This window comes from Carettochelys insculpta, chromosome 5 (assembly GCF_033958435.1).
Source record: "Carettochelys insculpta isolate YL-2023 chromosome 5, ASM3395843v1, whole genome shotgun sequence".
NCBI classification, from domain to species: Eukaryota; Metazoa; Chordata; order Testudines; family Carettochelyidae; genus Carettochelys; species Carettochelys insculpta.
The window spans coordinates 114,955,057-114,973,998 of record NC_134141.1 but is presented as its reverse complement, the minus strand read 5'-3'; the positions used below and the strand labels follow the sequence as shown (position 1 = coordinate 114,973,998).

Genomic DNA, 18,942 nt, shown 5'->3' with positions numbered 1-18,942 from the left:
AGTGCTGGTGTAATGTACTCATAGGGCTTGTCCACACTAGTTCCCTACTTCGAAGGGAGCATGGAACAAGTATATTAATGAAGTGCTGCGGTGCATATGCTCCTCAAAATTTTGAGGAGTAAAGGGACTTTGAAGTACCCCAGGCACTTCGAAGTACCGGTGGGTGAGCCACAGCTAGCCCCGAGCTGGCACTTCCAAGTTGCAGCGCAGCACTTCATTAATAAACTCCCAACACCCTACTTACCACGCTCCCTTCAAAGTAGGGAGCTAGTGTAGACAAGCTCATAGTGACCCAACGTACTCAGGGTATGGCTTGCTGCATTTTGCACCAGGTGTACAATAAACACATTGCAGGAATATAAATGGAAGGTGGCAAAGGCAAGGATAACTGTAGCAGTGTGTCTGTCTTCAAGCAGAGAGCCAAGCTATCTAGCCAGCCTTGGATGAAAAACTGTTCTACAGGCCAAGGCCAGTATCTGAAAATCCCAGTGCAATGGAAGACTGGGAATTACCTTCATATGAACATGCAGTTGCAAATCAGTGTTACTGATTTGCAAGTGACACCAGTGCAAGGGTCGATTTCATGCTCCACAAGATTTATGCACAGTATGTGTGCTGAGTTGCACTGACCTCATTCTGTGTGGATGCAGGAAGTACCTCAGGAAGGCACAAGAAACTGAACAAAAGGTGACAACATCCTTCTGATCACCTTAGAGGTTAGAAGAGAACGCTTCCAGGAATCTGAGAAGCCAGCAGCAGAACTGACAAATTGCCTGCCCTCTGCACTGTAAATTCAGGTGGTGCCTTCCTCCAGCTTCTAGGAGGTCATAAGCACTTTCCTCAAAGGGTGTAGAGCTAAGGAGCTGTTTTGTACCCCTTTCTCTTTCATTCTGTCCATGACACCTCATAGCTCTTCCTGCTCCAGTCCCTGACTTTTTCACCTGAGAAACTCTTATTCCAACGTTAGGGTAGATGCTTAGGAAGGGCAGCTGAAGGAGCTTCCCTCTTTTTGTGCAGTGGCTTTGTGTCATAAAGGAACCTCAGAACTTCAACTGCCAAACAAAGAAGAGTGCCATAATCCTATAATCCAGGTTGAACCTCTCTACTCTGGAACCCGCTCATCTGGCAATATCCATAATCCATCATGATTTTAGTTAGACAGATGATCATTTACCATGGGGGTGGCCAAGTTTCCCTTTGTTCCATAAAGTGTGTTCACAGCCACCAGGCCTGGTTCTCAGTGTTCTGTGCTGTTATTTAGCTGTAATTTACATGTTTAAGAGCCCAGTAAGCAGTGGAAATGTTGGTAATGCTGCTAGATAATACTGACATCCTGTGATCCGGTAAATTCTCTTGTTCAGGTGCCAAGGGTGCCAGACTAGAGAGGTTCAACCTGTACCACGAACAACTCTCTTGGTATTAAACACAGCAGCAAAAAGGTAGCACTTTAAAGACTAACAAAATGATTTCTTCAGTGATGAGCTTTTGTGGGACAGACCCACTTCTTCATCTGTCCCACGAAAGCTCATCAGTGAATAAATCATTTTGTTAGTCTTTAAAGTGCTACATTTCTGCTGCTTTGTTTTGTTGGAGTACAGACTAACACGGCTACCTCTCTGTTACTATTCTCTTGGTATGGTTACTGCATGCCATGGTTAGCTATGTCTATAGGGAGTTTCATTTTCAGTGCTCAGACATCAGTAATCCCAGATGTTGAGTGAGGTTGATGACCAGTAAATAGGCCATGGCATGGAACCAATGCTTTAGACTGAAGCAGTGCTTTCACTCACCAGCTCCAGGCAGATGCACAGTTTTGGGTTTTATTTTCCAATATATATATAAACAAAGAAAAACATCAAAAGTAGTGAATATTCTTGACTCAGTTATTGTGGGTTTATTGAAGAAATAACTTCAACTGAGTTAGATTTACTTAGATTTTGACCATACTCTTGTAACTGTTGTTAAAATATGGGAAAATGTAAATAAAGAAAGTATTTGCAGCCATGATCCTGGTCTGCACAATGATGCTTATCAGTTTCACTGCGCTCAAGGCCACTCCTAGTCACTTTCACATTGGGAAGTGGCATGTGATGGACAAGAAACCATAACTCAATGGCAAATCTCAGACTGCTAATTAAATTGGCCTTTTTTGGTAAATATGTGGAAAAAAGGATCCCTTACACTATTTGGCAAATCATTCAAAGAGCTGGAAGCCCCTATTTCTTAGTATCCTTACAAGCAGCAGCCTCACTGCTGTTCAAGATAAACAGAGTATAATTAACATTACTTTAAATCGTGGGCTTTTAGCCATATACCAGGTAAATCAGGGTGGTTCCAAGATGACTAATTAGCCTTTCAGAAGATTCCTGCATAAACAGAGAGATAAAGGGCAGGTGCTGAAATTGTGAGCTGGTTATTTTTCCTTCAGCCAGAGACAGAAGATAAATGAAGCTAATAAGCCTGGGACTGAGGTGGAACCAAAGCTCATAGATAGAGCTGTCTTCTTTGCAGACATACAGCCACAGTCCAGGCTCCCTTTTTTACTGCAGAAGCTTATTAAGGGCAATTTAAAGATCATGGTGATAGGTGAAAATTGGCCTAAGTCTCTCTCTCTCAAATTCACAGGTTGTCTTTTCTTCCTTTCCCTGAACTATCTGTAGTTTCAGGATTAGGAGCGTGAGAGAAGTGAGACTGTGTCTGGAGTCTGGGATTTATCTCACATTTTGACTGGGAGTTAGCCAGCAGATAACTGCTCTTTTACAATAAGTGGGAAAACTTGTTCTGAATACCAGATATTAACTGGAAGCTGACATTTGGGTTCATGGGGTGAACACATTTGACAGACCACATTTTATGCTATTGAAATAAACTTCCCACTGGCTAAGCCATTTAAACTAAAAACATTTTATTTTTACAAATACTTGCTTAAGTTGGATTTCCGCCCCGTCTGATTTTTCCAATGAATGTTCATTTGTGTTTGCTTTTTTTCTGTTTCTTTATAAGCCTTTCATTTTGCCCTAGAAAAGTATTTGTGCTTTTTATACTGTGCCTTTTTGATATCAGAGAAGCATTTAACAGTCATTAAAACTTATTTCATTTTTAAGAGCAATATAATTCACTCAAAAATGCAAAAGAAAAAAAAATCTTTGAACCCCGACTCAACAGAAAACCAAGGAACATCTCAGGGTTGTCAACAGAGCATTTTGGAGCGAGTCTTCCAGCCCAGGTAACTTCTGAATCCAAGTTTGAACCCATCACTCAATTTCAAAGCATTGCCATATCCTATTTTCAGGGCACTAACATGAGCCCACCTAGGCCAAATCTGTTGACCTGGGTTAGGAGGTTTGTTCTAATCTTATGTAAACGTACCCTGAGAGATTTGCTCCTTCATGGGTGAGCAGCAATAGCTCCCTCAACTCCTGTATCTTACTCAGGAAACAAGCCCTTAGTCAGTAAGGTGTAAGGGTGGAAGGGGAAATGAGAAATGGGATTGTTTCTGACAGCTGACCCAGAGCTGTTGCACAGTCTTGGCATACCATCTAGCTCACTGTCAACCCCAAAAAGTTACACCATCAGAAGAGAACGAAATTGATGTAATTAAGATAAATCATGGTTCTGAGCCAAGGTATCAATGGAGGATTCTTGTCTTCTGGCCTAAGTCTGACAGTACTAAGTTGACAGCTGACACTCTCCCATCAACTCCACTTACTCTTCTTGTTTTGGTGGCATACCAGAGTCAACGTGAGATTGATCAGTGGTCAATTTAGATGCGATAGGCAGACCCCACCCGCACTGAATTGATTGCTGCTCATCGATATAGCCTGTAATGAAAACATACCCTAACTGCAGCATGGACACAGGCTAGCATCACTCAGGTGCCTCGCCTAGTTCTGCAATCTTTTCCCACAAGTCCCAGCATGTGCTCAGAGGGGACAGGCAGGTTTTAATACAATACAGTGTGAAAATTCATGAAGCAGATTAGTTTACTGCAGTGCTGAAAATCATGGGTTTTGCTCTTAAAAATGTCAGCAATTTGCACAAGTGCAGCACTAGCCTGGCTGCAGCAATTCAAGTCTATTTTCAGAGTGAAGCTCTACTCTTTCTGTGTGCAAACTAGCTACCTTGAGAGGTTTTAACTTGAGTGTAGATAATGCTAGTTGTGAGGGACAGGGCAGAGAGGCCTGCCCTGAGGTTTCTACAGGAGACAGTTGCTTGGGCTATTGTTTGTTACCACTCACTTGAGGAAATGCAGCTTGTGTACATTTTACAAACAAACATCACTAAGTAAAAAAAAATCTTCCCTATGTGTCTTCCCTTTTGGTCAGCAAAGGGGAAACAATAATAAAATTAGTATCTGAGAGTGAGTAATTGTCTTAGACAGATTAGCAGACGGAGTCAGAATGCCTGGCTTCTCTTTCCTGACTTGATTCACATTATAGACTTTTGGAAAGAGGTAAGTTTTCTCTGTCTCCATTCACTCATCCTTAAAAGAAAAGGACATACACTAGTTCCTTGACTCACAAGTTTGTAGGGATTTATGTTTGTAGTAAAGAGGTTTTGATTATGTGTTATCACACTTTACTGCACATTCATTATAAATATACAAAACTATATTTATCAGAACAACAGCATTGAAACTAATTTTCTTTCATAAAATCCTAGGGCTGGAAGAGACCTCAGGAGGTCATTGAGTCCAGCTCCTGCCCAAAGCAGGATCAACCCTAATCATCCCAGCCAGGACCTTGTCAAACAGGGACTTAAAAACCTCTAAGGATGGAGATTCTGCCACCTCTCTAAGTAATGCATTTAAGTGCTTAACCACCTTCCCAGTGAAATTGTTTCTCAACTTACACCTCCCCTTCTGTAACTTGAGAACTTCTCTGAACTGGCAATCTGGTACACTAGCTGGTTTAATACTTTAATTGCCTTAAGTGCATAAAACCATGGAAGCCCTATGGTAAACAAGAGGTCTACACACACACCCTACACATATAGTGTGTGTGTAGACCTCTTATTTATATATATACACATATATGCATGTGTACATAAGCCCACAGACATCTCAGATTCCCCAGATCACATCAACTTAACACTGTAAAGAAATAAAGATTATCTCTGTGTATGTCAATCCACTATTTAACAACAAATTTAGGTCAAGCAACATTATTAATCTTTTGATTACTTGGAGCTCATGGTTATTCATAAAACAACACTTTTTTCCCCTCTAACAATGCTGTTCATGGAATGGAAATAATCCAGGTTGTAGTGTTTGTCTTCAGATTGGCTCTGTGGCACCTGTGCAGCAAGTGGCACAGGGAGGATGAAGGAAACTGTAATAAGAACAAGCGCTTGCACTGGCTAATTACATGCATAGTTAGATGGATCCCACGGACTTTTTAAAAATAAGATACACATTAGTACAAATGTCACTTGTTGGCCATTCATCGTCTGTCATGCCTTGTTATCAGACAAGTTTCCTGGAACTATCACACTAAAAGTGGATCTGAAGGAGGAAAATTTGATGATGGACAAGGTAGGGGCTTTACAGACTAGACTGGGGAAGGAGTACAATGAAAAGGTTGGCACAGAGAAGCAGAAGAACTGCTGCTGGAGAGGGCCAACGCTGGCAGAACAGCAGTAGGGAGGAACAACAATGCAGTAATCAGAAAGACTGGATATTGAGGGAGGATTGGAATGTGAAGAATCTCAGATATAAAGCGTATAGCACCTATTTGATGTAGTGCAGAAGGGAGAGGGTTTACGCTACACGACCAAGTGTTGTCGCCAAAAACTGCCTTTTGATGACAAAACAAAAAAGCAGTCCTGTAGCACTTTAAAGACTAACTAAATTATTTACAAGGTGATGAGCTTTCTTGGGACAGACCCACTTCTTCAGACCTGGAAAATCTGAAGAACTGGGTCTGTCCCATGATAGCTCATCATCTAATTATTTTGTTAGGTCTTTAAAGTGCTACAGGACTGCTTTTTTGTTTTGTGAAGACAGACTAACATGGCTACCTCTCCGTGACTTTTGGTGACAAGGCAGTGAGAGCATACACACTGCAATGCACCTTTTTTCAGGAAAAATGCCCAGTTTCAGCAACCAAAAACCTTCTTCCCCTACTAGACACTTTTTTTTCTCTTCTTCTCTTTTTAGTGTTCACAACAAACCAGTGCAGACACTGCTGTTTGTTTTGTGGACAGAACTGGCTTCGGCCAGTACCCCATAATGCCCGCCTTGAGGGCTCTGATACCCTGCAGGCATTGCCCCTCCCCTTTCAAAGCTCCCTATCTGACAGCTGAGTGTGGTGCTCCCTTTGGGGAACAAACAAAGAGCAATCATCATAGTGCTCCTGTTCTGCCCTGCACTAGGAGCACAGTGGCAGGCAGACTAGTGCTGCACAGGGACTAGGGACAGGGCTGCTCTGCTGCTTTGACATTCCTCAGCACAGAGAGCTCATGCTCCCAGCAGCTCAGAGGCTATGGGAAAACTCAGAGGGAATCCCAAGATGCACAGGGATCTGCTCTGCCTTCCCATAACACTGGACTGTCCATAGTACATTGCTCACACTGTGGATGATGGTGCCCCCAGGATCTGCTGACAGATGGAGCCAGTCTGAACAACCTCAGGTGATTTTTGTTTTGTTGACTTTTGGGCGTCAACCTAAATTTTGTTGAGAAAACTTGATGGTGCAGACTTAGCCAAACAAGGGAGTTACATCTATTTAGGTACTTATGTGGCCCTCACTGCTGTAGTATCTGAGCACCACACACTCAGTGGATTTTACACTCCTCTTTAGCGTAGAAGAGTGCTACAATCCCTACTATACCATGGGGAACTGAAGCTGTTAAGTGGCTTGTCCAGCATCAAAGAGGATGCTGGCTGAGCAAGATTAGGACTCCCCAGGCCCAAGGTTTATTTCCTTAGACCATTTTGTTCCTAACCCTGACATATGGATCAGGAATATCATCTTAAGAATATTTTGAAAGACCTGAAGGGTGCAGATGCCTTGAAAGCCAGAGACGACGATGCAGTACTAAAAATGGGAAATAATAAGGGCCTGGTTGAGAATTTTAAAAGCGTGGTCAGAGTAAAGACTCCATCTCTGAGACACAAGGAAACCCTCTCCCCCTTCCCTCCCCCCTCTGCCTCTCCAGGGTAGTGTTCCAATTTCTCTAAATCGTAGGCATCAGAATTCACTAGCAAATCAGAAATATCAACTTTTACACAAAAATAAAAAAAACCATAAGCTTAACGTCAAAACTAATGAGGTATTTTAAGTTAAAGCACAAACTTATTGTAGTCCACAAAGCAAAACAAACCAGCAGTCACGTAGCACTTTAAAGACTAATGAAATAATTTATTAGGTGATGAGCTTTCGTGGACAGAACCACTCCTTCAAACCTGGAGATATTTCATGGGTCTGCCCCACAAAAGCTCATCACCTATTAAATTATTTCATTAGTCCTTAAAGTGCTATGTGACTGCTGTTTGTTTTGTTAGAATACAGACTAACACAGGTACCACTCTGCAACAGTCCATAACGCAGTATTGTATGGCCTGGTCTCAAAAGAAAAATGACATCTTGATATAATTAATTGGAACACTACATTTGAATTGACTAAGTCTTCGCCAGCACTTACTCTTAGCCTGTCTTTGGGCAACGCAACAGCTCCTTGCTTGATAATTTCCAGAACTCTCTCCACTGACAGCTGGGCTCCGGCTTGCTCTAACCGTGAACTGAAAAAGCTAATCACCTGGAATAAAAGTGATAACATATAAACTAGTGCAAAAAAAGAGATAATTTTACCCTGTCAGGAATGAAACAATCATTTTCTCTCTCTCCCTTGATCAAAATCTCTTTAAACATTTTTATTTTAGAAATTTTCCACATAATTACTTATGCTATAAACAAGAAATACACTGATTTACGACAAGTTAATAAAAATTATCAACATGCTGCAACTGCAATGGTGGTGGCTGATTAATTTAATACAGTTCAGTTAGCAATGCAATTAAATTACTAAATTTAGAATTTCTAGCAGCAGTATCAATGTGTGAAGACATTCTGTTCATATATATTATGTTGCTAATGTGCACATGTAAAACAACAAACATCTGTCTAACCAACAGAAATCTGTTTAATACACTATTTCTTCTACTGTGACATACAAGAAAACTTCCAGCTAATACTTGTCTGAAACAGGCTTATAATGAGCCAGTTTCTATTGAACCCAATTCATGACAAATCAGCGCTTCACAGTCGATGTAACTCCTTAAATGATTTCAACACCAGACTGGAGAATGCATTAGAAAAAAAGTACTACTGGAAACAATCAATCTTGGGGAAGAATTATGGACTAGAAGATCCACTTGTTCTCCTACCTCTAGTTTCTATTATTATATTTTGTCCAAGATTTTAAAGGCCAGAAGGAACATTATAAACAATCTCTTCCAATCTTTTGCATAATACAGACCATAAACTGTTATTCAATTATTCCTGCCTCAAGACCAATAACTTATGGTTGAAGCAAGGCAGCAGTTTTAGAAAATAGAATGAATTAATATTTCCATCACAGTTGAACCAAAGTATTCAGAGATGCAAGTTCTCACCTTTTCAAACCACTACCTTTGTGTTAGCTTGAGATTTTACTGCTCTCGTCTTGGAAAATTTGGAACTGAGCACTCTTCCTAGATCCATACACTGAGCACAATCAATGAACAAACTCCTGCCTTGGTTCTCTGCCTCTCCAACTATGGATGGCTAGGAGGGGATATTACTGGGGTTAAAGGAAAATAAATCCACCAACCGGAGTAAGACAGAGGCAGAGTGAACAGAGAAACTACGTGTCCATGGACCACAGGATTTAGGACTCAGTGTTAATAACGGTGGAATGAGGAAAGAAGAGATCTAAAACCCCACAAATCAGAGACCACAGATCGGACTGGCAGAATTGCCAATCCCAAGTATCCAAATATCATGAGTCAGGTCCCACCAATACGGAATTTTTAAAGTTTCATGTGTGCACCTCTATATTTTGAGCCTTTAGAGTTCCAGCTTTTCTCCATAGCCCTGATGGCCAGGAATGTACATTTGTTTTCAAAAACGGAAACAGATTTGCTTGTAATCACCTGGCTCCAAGACCTGAGGATTCAAAAACATCATGAAATATGGTGATAAAACTGTGACAGTTGGGATCATTAGAGGGACCCAAAACCACAGTGATTAAAAACTAACCACACACCCAGGCTCCCCACCAATTTACTCCATCTGTCCCTTCCTGTTGCTGCTCCCCCATAGCTCTGAATTACACATGAATCTTACTGGATATATTTCTTCCACAGGCTGTCTGTACATTGCGTGAACTCCTTGCCAGAGGATGATATGAAGAGCAGGACTTTAACAGGGTTAGAAAAAAGAACTAGATAAATTCATGGAGGATAAGTCAATCAGTACATATGTGCCAGGATGGGTAGGGATTGTGTCCCTAGGTTCTGTTTGTCTGAGGCTGGAAATGGGTGACAGGGGAGGAGTCACTTGATGATTACCTGTTCTGTTCACTCCCGCCAGGGCATCTGGCATTGGCCACTGTCACAAGACAGGATACTGAATAGATGGACCTTTTGTCTGACCCAGTATGGCCATTATTATGGTCACGCCAGGTTGGGTTCTCACTATATTTTAGCCTTCCTTTCCCGGTCCAGCTTGCCCTGTCAGTCAGGGCTTCATCCCCATCATCCATCTTCAGGTTCCGGTAAAAACAGATTGTCCAGCCCCAGTTCCTGACGTGGTATAACATGGAACAATAATTCAATCACCCTACATTTATATATCTCCTTTCAAACCCAAAGAACCTAAAGCACTTTGCAAACTAAATCATCTGGAAGATGGTGGCAGCCATGCAGACAAGCTGGAGCACAGTACATTGTACAAGAGTGCAGAAAGGAGAAACTGTTGCCAGGGGCATAAGAGTCTGCCTGTAGTTTTACGAAAAAGGAGGTTAATGCACAACCCAATAACTAGTGTGCAACTTCAGGCACTTTGTGGGCCTACAAAAATACCACAGGTTTGCATGTACAAGTGGGCAGTTGGACATCTAATTGGCTGCCTCCATCCACAAATACCCAAATCAGTGTATATATTCCACATGCAAATACATCTGTGTACACATTCCTCTTACAGTCAGGATGCAGGCTAGATAAGCCAGACTGTGTATGTCATTTTTGACGAGCAGTAATTTCACATTATGTAGCTGAAGCTTTCCAACTTTAGTACACTGAAGTAACCTTTGTTAATCATCTCCAAGTTAAAAAAAAGAATGTACTGTATTATAAAATCTCAGTGGAGCTGCCTTTGTTCTGTTGAGCGAGACACACAGCTGGAGCCAGGAACCATTAACCTAATTATGCCTCCCAACTCGGCTGCTGTTAGTAAAACAAAGACAGCTGATGGTTTGATTACTTTGAGATTCAAATTAGTCACTCCTTTAGCCTGAGCAGGCTGCAAGCTCTGCCTCCCTTTTTTGAACAGGTAGATTTGCAGTTTTGTGGAGTAATCTTCTCTGGACATTGCCAAATACAAAACAAATTAAATAACAAAATAGTATACAATCATAGCAGGGATCCTTTTCCAAAGAGAATTTAAGCAATGATTTAAAAGCAAATAAAGCAGTTAAAAGGTGGGTTGAAAATGTCATTATAAAGTTACAAAACCTTATTTATCAGGCATTGCCATCAGACCAACATACACATCTTCAACATCACACATAACTATCTTGTCCTTAATAATGTGTTATATGAAGGACATAGAATTATAATGTTTGAAATACTCTGTCATGCAAACAATACTAACAGCTTATTGGAATTTAATTAAGTAATGGGAAATACCGGAAAACACTGGGAGCATGTGATCACTTGATCAAGCGGATATTAATACAGTTAATATTGATATGTTTGGCCTAAACACAATCCAGTGTTTTAATATTTGTTGCTTGTGGCTTCACTGAATAAAAAAGGTTGCCTCATGTATTTAATAAAACTATATAAAATCACACAGCTTGAAATGATTTATGTTGAAGGAAATGTGGGGAGTCTTGGTACTGCATGCACCATTTTGCATAAAATGCTGAGGGAAAGATATGAGTAAGTAATCGTTCATTTCTTATACAGGTAAGTGGGAAGAAGAACTGATGTTTTGGTCGTTTTTTACTTTTATCTCCTATCTCGGGCTGTGTGTGGAGTTTAAGAATGATATCTAAACAGACAGCAATATTAAGAAAAAAGTTGCTTAAGTGTTAGGAATTTATAATTATCCATTAGGCAGCATATTTGAGTAATTCCATGTTTAAATATTCCAAACATTAAAACCTCCCAAGTGAGCCAGTAGGTTTACAAAAAGAAACCAAAACCAAATCAAATTAAAAAAAAAAAACCCACCACAGATGCACCATATATGTAGCATAGAATCCAAAACACGTCAAGTCACGTAGCTCAAGTTTGACTTGATGGCAGCTTTTCAGAGAAATTAACAGGTATATGAACAGGATGAACGGTTAAAAAAAGTGATATAGTATTGTTTAACATTCAACTAGTGTTGCTGAGGAAAAACTACTGTACATATACAAAAGTGAGGAGAGATGAATTTGGAAATATTCAATAAAAGCTAAGGTCAAGATCCTTAACTAAATCCTACTCTAAATAACTATACTGTATTTAAAATCAATCCCGAAAATTACCTGAAACCTCAACTTAATCTCTTGCCTACTGTATTGAACATTTTTATATTCTATAGTGTCCATTTTGGTACCTTGGAAGTGATTGTTCTCACTAGTCATCGGAGCAAGTGGTCTGAGGGAAACAGTAACTAACTACAAGGATGAAATGAGCAACTCAGGCTGGGGGCCCTGTGAATTATATAAAGACGTACAAACTCAAATATACAAGGGTCCTGTCTACAGGAGAAAGATGATCCCATGGTAAAAGGTTGTGCCGTCACCCTTCCCAACCTTTAAAAGAGGTTAAATAATCTTTGGTAACTAGTGTAGTCAGGGCCAAACTGCTTCTCTTTCCTATTACAGAAAGCACTTTTCTGAATGGAACGTTCAAGGCAATTTGGTCTGGTTGACAGTAGTGCCTAAAGAAATTTTGTCCCATTCAATTTGCCACAGAGCTGCACTTTTATATTTCCTCTCTACATGAGGCATACTGCCACACAACATTCACTAGAATGAAAGTGTTATTTATGATACAGGTGTTTGGGTGTTTTTTCCAGACAAGGTAAAGAATCCAAATGTCTGTCACTTTGCCTGTCTGCTGAACTTATCTGACACTTTGAAATAAAGAAATACTTATTTATAAAATGTGTATTAAAAACAACAAAGCTTCTAAAAACATCCACACCCATTCATCAGCATTTCCACAGCTTGGATTCTATTTCAGTTTAAGCTGAATTGCTGCAGAGTCCATGAGCCCTTTTTGGCACAGCACTGTTGTCTGTCTACCAAACAATGTCACAACTCTTAGCTCTTTTTCACACAGATTAAAAACAACAGCAGGATTCATTGCTGCCTTCTCAGAATACAATTTTCAAGGTTAACCTGGAAAAAGAGGAAAATAGCTTTGGTAATAAATTCAAAAATCCTTTATTTTTTAAATGGTGAAAACAGAAAGGAGCTTGTATATTCTGAGGTCTGCTATTTTAGTTTTGCAGAATGGGTCACCACACACTGAGTAACATGTCAAAACCCACAAGCAAATCAAAAGAAGAAGGGGACAAAACCAACCTCTCATGAGAGCACACAGTAAGGATCAGCACTTTACCCAAGCAGATTCCTTAGCAAAGACATATATCAATGCATACAGGTAACAGCAGCACAGGTGAAGCAGACCCTCTGACTATCCCTTTAGCTATAACAAAAGCGGCTTCAGACATCAGCAGTAAGACCTGTGCAAAAGCTTCAGTATCAAACCCAAAGTAACAGTAAACACACCTGGCTTGATCTTAAAACTCTCAGTAGGTTCACTAAAAGATCTGAACGTTCATAGGACGGTAGAAAATTTTCAAGGTGATCCTTTCATGGAAAATTATGAACTATTGTAAGAAAGCTACAGTACTGGGTAAGTTTTACTAACTTATAACCAGGGAAATTATCATTAAAAAGCCTTTCATAGCGGGAATATTTCAACAGACTCTTCTATTGGCAAAGCTGCAATTTCTTCAGCATTTTTAGAAAGTCACGGAAATGTAATAAAAAACCCCTTACTGAACAAAGAAACCCCACATGCCATTTACAGGGTTTAGTACCTAAAATAACCTTTGCATTCCATTTTTAATGCAAAAGAGTGCTCATGCTCAGTGCAAGTTCTGTAATAACAGGCCTGAAAATAAAAGCTGCCATATTAGAGCCAAGACAAATCTCCTAATTTAGAAGTCCCTAACTGGGGAGGGAGACAGGAGCCATGAGGTACAATGAGGAAGTAAAGTTCTCACTAGGAAGCACTGTGCTGATCCTCTGCTTTCTATCCCACTATCTACTTTCTGCTTTCTGTCCCACTACCTACCAAACAAGCATTTTAGCAGCTCCCAATGAACTGTTTAACTACTTAACACATCCATCCAATTCTCATAGCAATCCCAAGAAACATTAAAGCAATGGAGTCAATGACTCTCCATGACATTCACAGCAAGGGTCCAACCCTAGCAATTACCTATTAGGAGTCTCTATCAAACTCCTGGGACAGATGAGGCTGTTTAACCAAATTAGGGATCATTTGCAAAATAAAGACGGGCACATCATCTGCACTGGGTGTGGAGAGGGATGCAGTAAGCTGGACTAGAAATCATACCATTCCTGTGCTTTAAGAACCACATACAGAATATACCATTTAGCTCAACAAGATACACAATATCCCAGAAAGATGACTTTCTAAAATTAAAAGTAAATGCATAGGAAACAAAGTATTTTGATTTCTGTCTGTTTACAGCGTTAAGTGTGCCCGTATGGTCCCAGTCATACCACGAGGGTGATTACTAGTCTGTTTATAAAAGAGACAGGGATAGGAAACAAAACTTGTATCCAATTTACACTGGAAAATAGTTTATATTGTGGCTACTCTTAAACTACTACCATAAATATAGAGGTTATATAAGTATTTGCAATATTACTTCTAGGAAATAACTTGAATATTTCCAACACTGAAGCAAAGTCAATAGTTATCTAAGGCAGCTGGACAAGTTCTTAAGGATGAACACTATGAAAATTGCTACAAATTTTTCACATGGGATAAATCATCAGCTACCTTCTGCACTGATCGCTGGCACGCTGCATTACAATTTAGGGTGGGGAAAATCCTATGTCCAGTGTAAAGGGAGAATGATTCAGGATTTTGCTGACGATTCCTGATCCTGTCAGTTGTGCAAGGGAGGAGCTACTATACATATGAGGTCTGCAAAAGTGATGGCATCTGGTATGGAGAGCTAAGATTAGGTTTGCCATGTGATAGGGGTTAGATGGGGTGGTGATGGAGATGTTGGCATGCGGCACTGCAAGCTCTGGTAAGTCAGACAAGTGATTTACAAGGTATGAGGAAGATTATAGGGGCCCTCAGGTAGCCAGGGACCTGGGAACTGTTGAGACCTGACAGCTGCACCACAAACAAAAACAACCTGAACACAGGCAGCCCTGCTGGAAAAGTGACGTGTCTGAAGATTGGCCCAGTCAGACAGAGACTCATGATGGAATCCCTACTTGTAGTGTTGGCACCCACATTCCATGGGCAGTGGGGATGGGGAGTTGTTTCCAGATGCCTGGGTGAATCCCCCGCATAGATGGGCTTTAGACTGCATGCCACTCAGCATGCTCTCACAGGGCTCCATGTACACTTCAGCAACCTGAAAACCATACAGCACCAGGATTAAGTCCACAGAGCAGCGAAGGGAACTCTAACGGCATGAGCACAGTTCTGGGAATCTGAGACACCTGGGCTCTATGCAGAGGCTTACTCCTTTTGTGGTCTTAGACAAATACTTGAGCTCATTGCCCCAGTGTTGCCATCTGTAAGGTTGGGCATAATATTCCTTACTACTGTCTTGAGGGTGTTGGCAGGACTTGTCCATATGTTTTGGTAACTGCAATCTGAGAAGACCAATTCTTTTCTCCAAGGAACAGCATCTGTGATAGAATGACTTCTGGATTGGGGGTGAAAAAAGGAGTCTGTTGAGTTGACTAATTAATGAAGATAGGAAAGCTGACAGCTCTTACCACTTGCTATCTGGTGACAGGTACATTTTAAAAATAATTTTTTGACATCTCTGTTTTCCTAACAAAGAAGTTATTTAAAACATCAAGACACTCCCTTAGAAGGCTTTAAATAGTTAGAAGGCTTCAGAACCTGCCTGCCTGGCATTACCATATAACCAAACATTAAAGGGTTTTGTTTAAATGGTTACATTAGTAACCCCACATTGAACAGTTACAAGGGGAAGAATGCCTTTGTCTTCCACAGAAGGCAGCCTAATGCAGGGGTAAGCCATTTTTTACATCAGGCCTTACTTTTCATCCCTGCAATTAGCAGGGCTGCCTCAACCCGTCTAATGTAATCCAAACCAATGGAATTTTCGATCACATTTATAAGAAAAAAAACTCCGCTCTTCTGGCATGTGCAAGAAACTTAGTCTGTAGAATGTAAAAACTTTATTAATTGGTATATAAATGTGAATACACATACCTAAAAATAGTAACACATTTCAACATTTTAATGAGCTGGATGAGTCAGACCCAGCAGCTGACCGTGCTATGGCCCCCTTACGAAAGTTCATGCCCCTTTGAAAGGGCCCACTCCCCACTTTGTGTACCCCTGGTTTAATGAGCATGGGCTTTTTCAGCAGCAAAACCTGGGACCTATTCCTGGCTCTGCCTTCCACTCATGTGATCATAGACAAATCAACCCTCTTGATAAAATAAGTAAAGAAGCTACCCACTACACCAGATGGTTTGCTGTCCCACAACCTGGAAACAAAGAATTGTAGGTCACTTTTCCTAGCCAATAATATCATGAATGGACATATTGAGTCCGACCCAGAAAGGACAGGGCCTGAGGAAGAAGGGGTGGGACTGAGGGCAGCCTGTCCTCACCACCACACAAGTGTTGTCCCCCTACTTGCCAGCCCTCAGCGCCACCTGGCGCTCGCTACTCGGGGCTTCGGCAGCAATGGTCCTAAGGCAGTTGCTGCCTTTGCCTCTAACCCTGTTAGCAGGCCTGCTCAGACAAAGGTCCATCAATCCTGTCTTCCAACAGTGGTGAATGCCGGGTGCCACAGAGGGAATGAACAGAACAGGTAATAACTGAGTGAAGCCATCCACATTTGCTTATTTCCAGCCCTGACAATCCTGAAGTATAATACCATCTAAAACTATAGCTGTGAAAGACCTTGGGACATTTTGCGGTTTGAAGTCTATCCCTCAAAAATCTTTCAAAATGAGAACAGTGGGTGGAGAAGAAAGAACAGCAACTCAGCCACTTCAGTTAAGGATGCAAATGGCTCTGCTTATGGATCTTTGGATGTTTGTCAAACTCACATGGCGTTTTAACATAAAAGTAAACCAAGTGACCACTCACACCTAGGCTCTAAGTAACATCACAGGAAAAATTAGGTACCTACTGAAGAAAGACATTCAACATGCTGTATAGCTTAAAACTCCAGCAGCTGGACTCCATTGCTCATAGTAGGACAAAATTATAGTAAATTCCTGATCATTAGAAGTCTGATCAGGGAATCCATGCTGTGCATGCAGAATGCCTACTGAAGTCAAAAGCAGCTCCTGGAATTACTACAGGCAATTTAAATGCTGTATTTGTAATGTTCCTCATACAACAAGAGCTTCTTTAACAATTTTAGTGCATCCCTTCTGATTAGTGACTTCAAATAGCAAAGGAACAGCTAACAAGGAGCACATGGCATGGACATCAGCATAGCACAATTAAGAGAGAAGTGGGAAAAGGAAAGTATTTTGGTGCACATCGATATGTAAATATAAAGAAGGTTAAATTTATAAAATTGAAGAGGAAAATAAAAACATATCTTTTACTCAAAACACTTATGATTATCAGTTATTTTTCATCAGAAGGGTAAAAATTATGCTCAAGTTAGACAGGGTACAGCCAAGAAAAAAAAGCAGTTGTAGTTACAGCTTCAGTGGGTCGTGTCTGTTCCCCATTGTATGCAGCAGACACAGTGTCACAAGAGTGGAATGCTACAAGTCCAGGGAATACTGGATAGGGAAGGTTGCACAGCAGCTGCCCCTATACCACTGGCTTGGCCCTCGTTTCCAAGAATGGCAAGTGGTCCAGCAGAATAAATTATAATATTTTCAAAATCAGCCACTCCTCTGCCTTCCTTTGCTAGGATCAGGACCAGTAGGAATCTATATCATTTGGTTAATCTATACCCACTCAACTGCTGAAAAATGGTGATGGATTTGAAATGGGGTGAATTACCATCTCAATTTCTAAATAAGACTGTTGATGCTAACCTGGCTAATTTTTAAAAAATAAAAAAAAAATCATTGGTGATATTAAAATAGCACCATATCATTCAACTAGAGTAGTTAGCCAACAGTATACCTGAACTATGGCCAGAAAAGATGGTTAAAAACTATTTGCATTAAATTACTATACATGTATCAACTAACAGAGGCCAAGATATAGATCTATGGTAACTTAACATAATTTATTTTTTAGCAGGACTGCTGATGGGGGACAGGGCAGACAAAGGGGGCAGCTATCCCAGGGTACAGTGATTCTAAGGGGCCCAGAGCCCCTGGCCATTGATACTGCGGCGGCAGTGCCTGGAGCCTCAGCCCCCTTTGAATTGCCACTGGAGCACCAGAGCACCATCAGGTGCTCTGTGAGGCTCTGAGGGCGGGAAGATATGGGTAACCCAGTGCTGTGGTCTGGGGGGCACTAAGGGCTAGTTGCTCTGGGCTCACCCTTTTGCCTGAGGCCCCACCCCTTCCTGTGGCTTGGAACTCCCACATCTTGTCCCAGGGGCCTCAATGGCTGTCAGCCCTGCTTGTTTTCTAGCCAGGATTATGATCCAGGTCCTTAATATGTGGATGTTAAAGGCATCACTGGATTTCATATTAGACAATACTTAATTACCAACCCCTTATCCTACCAAATCCCCCATCACAACAGACTGCTATGTATGGAACCAGACATGAGGGTCTAACCTGGCTCCCTACACAGGAAGTCCAAGTCAAATTCCTTTCTAATATTCAGGACAGGTCCACTTCAGAGAGGCACTAGGGTCTTTTTGACCCTACGAGGTAATTAGAGCTAACAATTCCCAATTCCTATGTTTTTCCTAAACTCCTATTCAACAGACCCTTCTTTAAGTCAAAGCAGCACAAGTTCAGATATCACAAAGACAGCTACTTGCCTACACTTAACTTGTTTATTCCTTCACTTCTATCACTGAAGTATTAAGAAAGATTACTGTCATAAAACACCCTTGGGCTTGTCTGAAGAAGATGATCCCTTCTGATCTGCTCTTGCAAACAGAGAGAATAAACAGGAGCTGCCACTGGTCAATATTAGCAAATTGAAAGGCAATTCCTTGGAGTGGATTCCTTCCAGAAGATGACTTGCTGCAGCTTATGGAAATCCTCATCAGTGGGTTCCCCATATCTCAGAGAACAAGTCCTGGTATCTGCCAGGTAAGAATGGAAGCCAGTATGGTTCACAGTGGAGTCCCAGAGAGTGAAGGAAGAGAAAGAAATAGTGTGCAACTTAAAAGTTCCCCCCTTTGCTACAAATCATGACTTGGAAGCTCAATACTTTTACCAGCTTCTAAAAATAGCTAGCAAATGAAAAGGATATATAACTGTGAAAAAAAAACTCCACCACTTAAAAGCACAATCAGCTAATAATGTGATTAAGAG

General features: G+C 41.0%; 1 protein-coding gene across 4 annotated transcripts in view; it reads right to left on the bottom strand.

The window, feature by feature from the left end:
• DYM (dymeclin) overlaps positions 1-18,942 on the bottom strand; it is a 416,064-nt gene that overhangs the window by 143,201 nt on the left and 253,921 nt on the right. For 3 of the 4 annotated variants that reach the window (XM_074995795.1, XM_074995794.1, XM_074995796.1), the window contains one exon: positions 7,645-7,758. The exons of the other annotated variant lie outside the window; for it this stretch is intronic. In XM_074995795.1, coding sequence (XP_074851896.1) covers positions 7,645-7,758 — 114 coding nt within the window. The remainder of the gene's footprint in view (positions 1-7,644; positions 7,759-18,942) is intronic. 4 annotated transcript variants of the gene reach the window in all.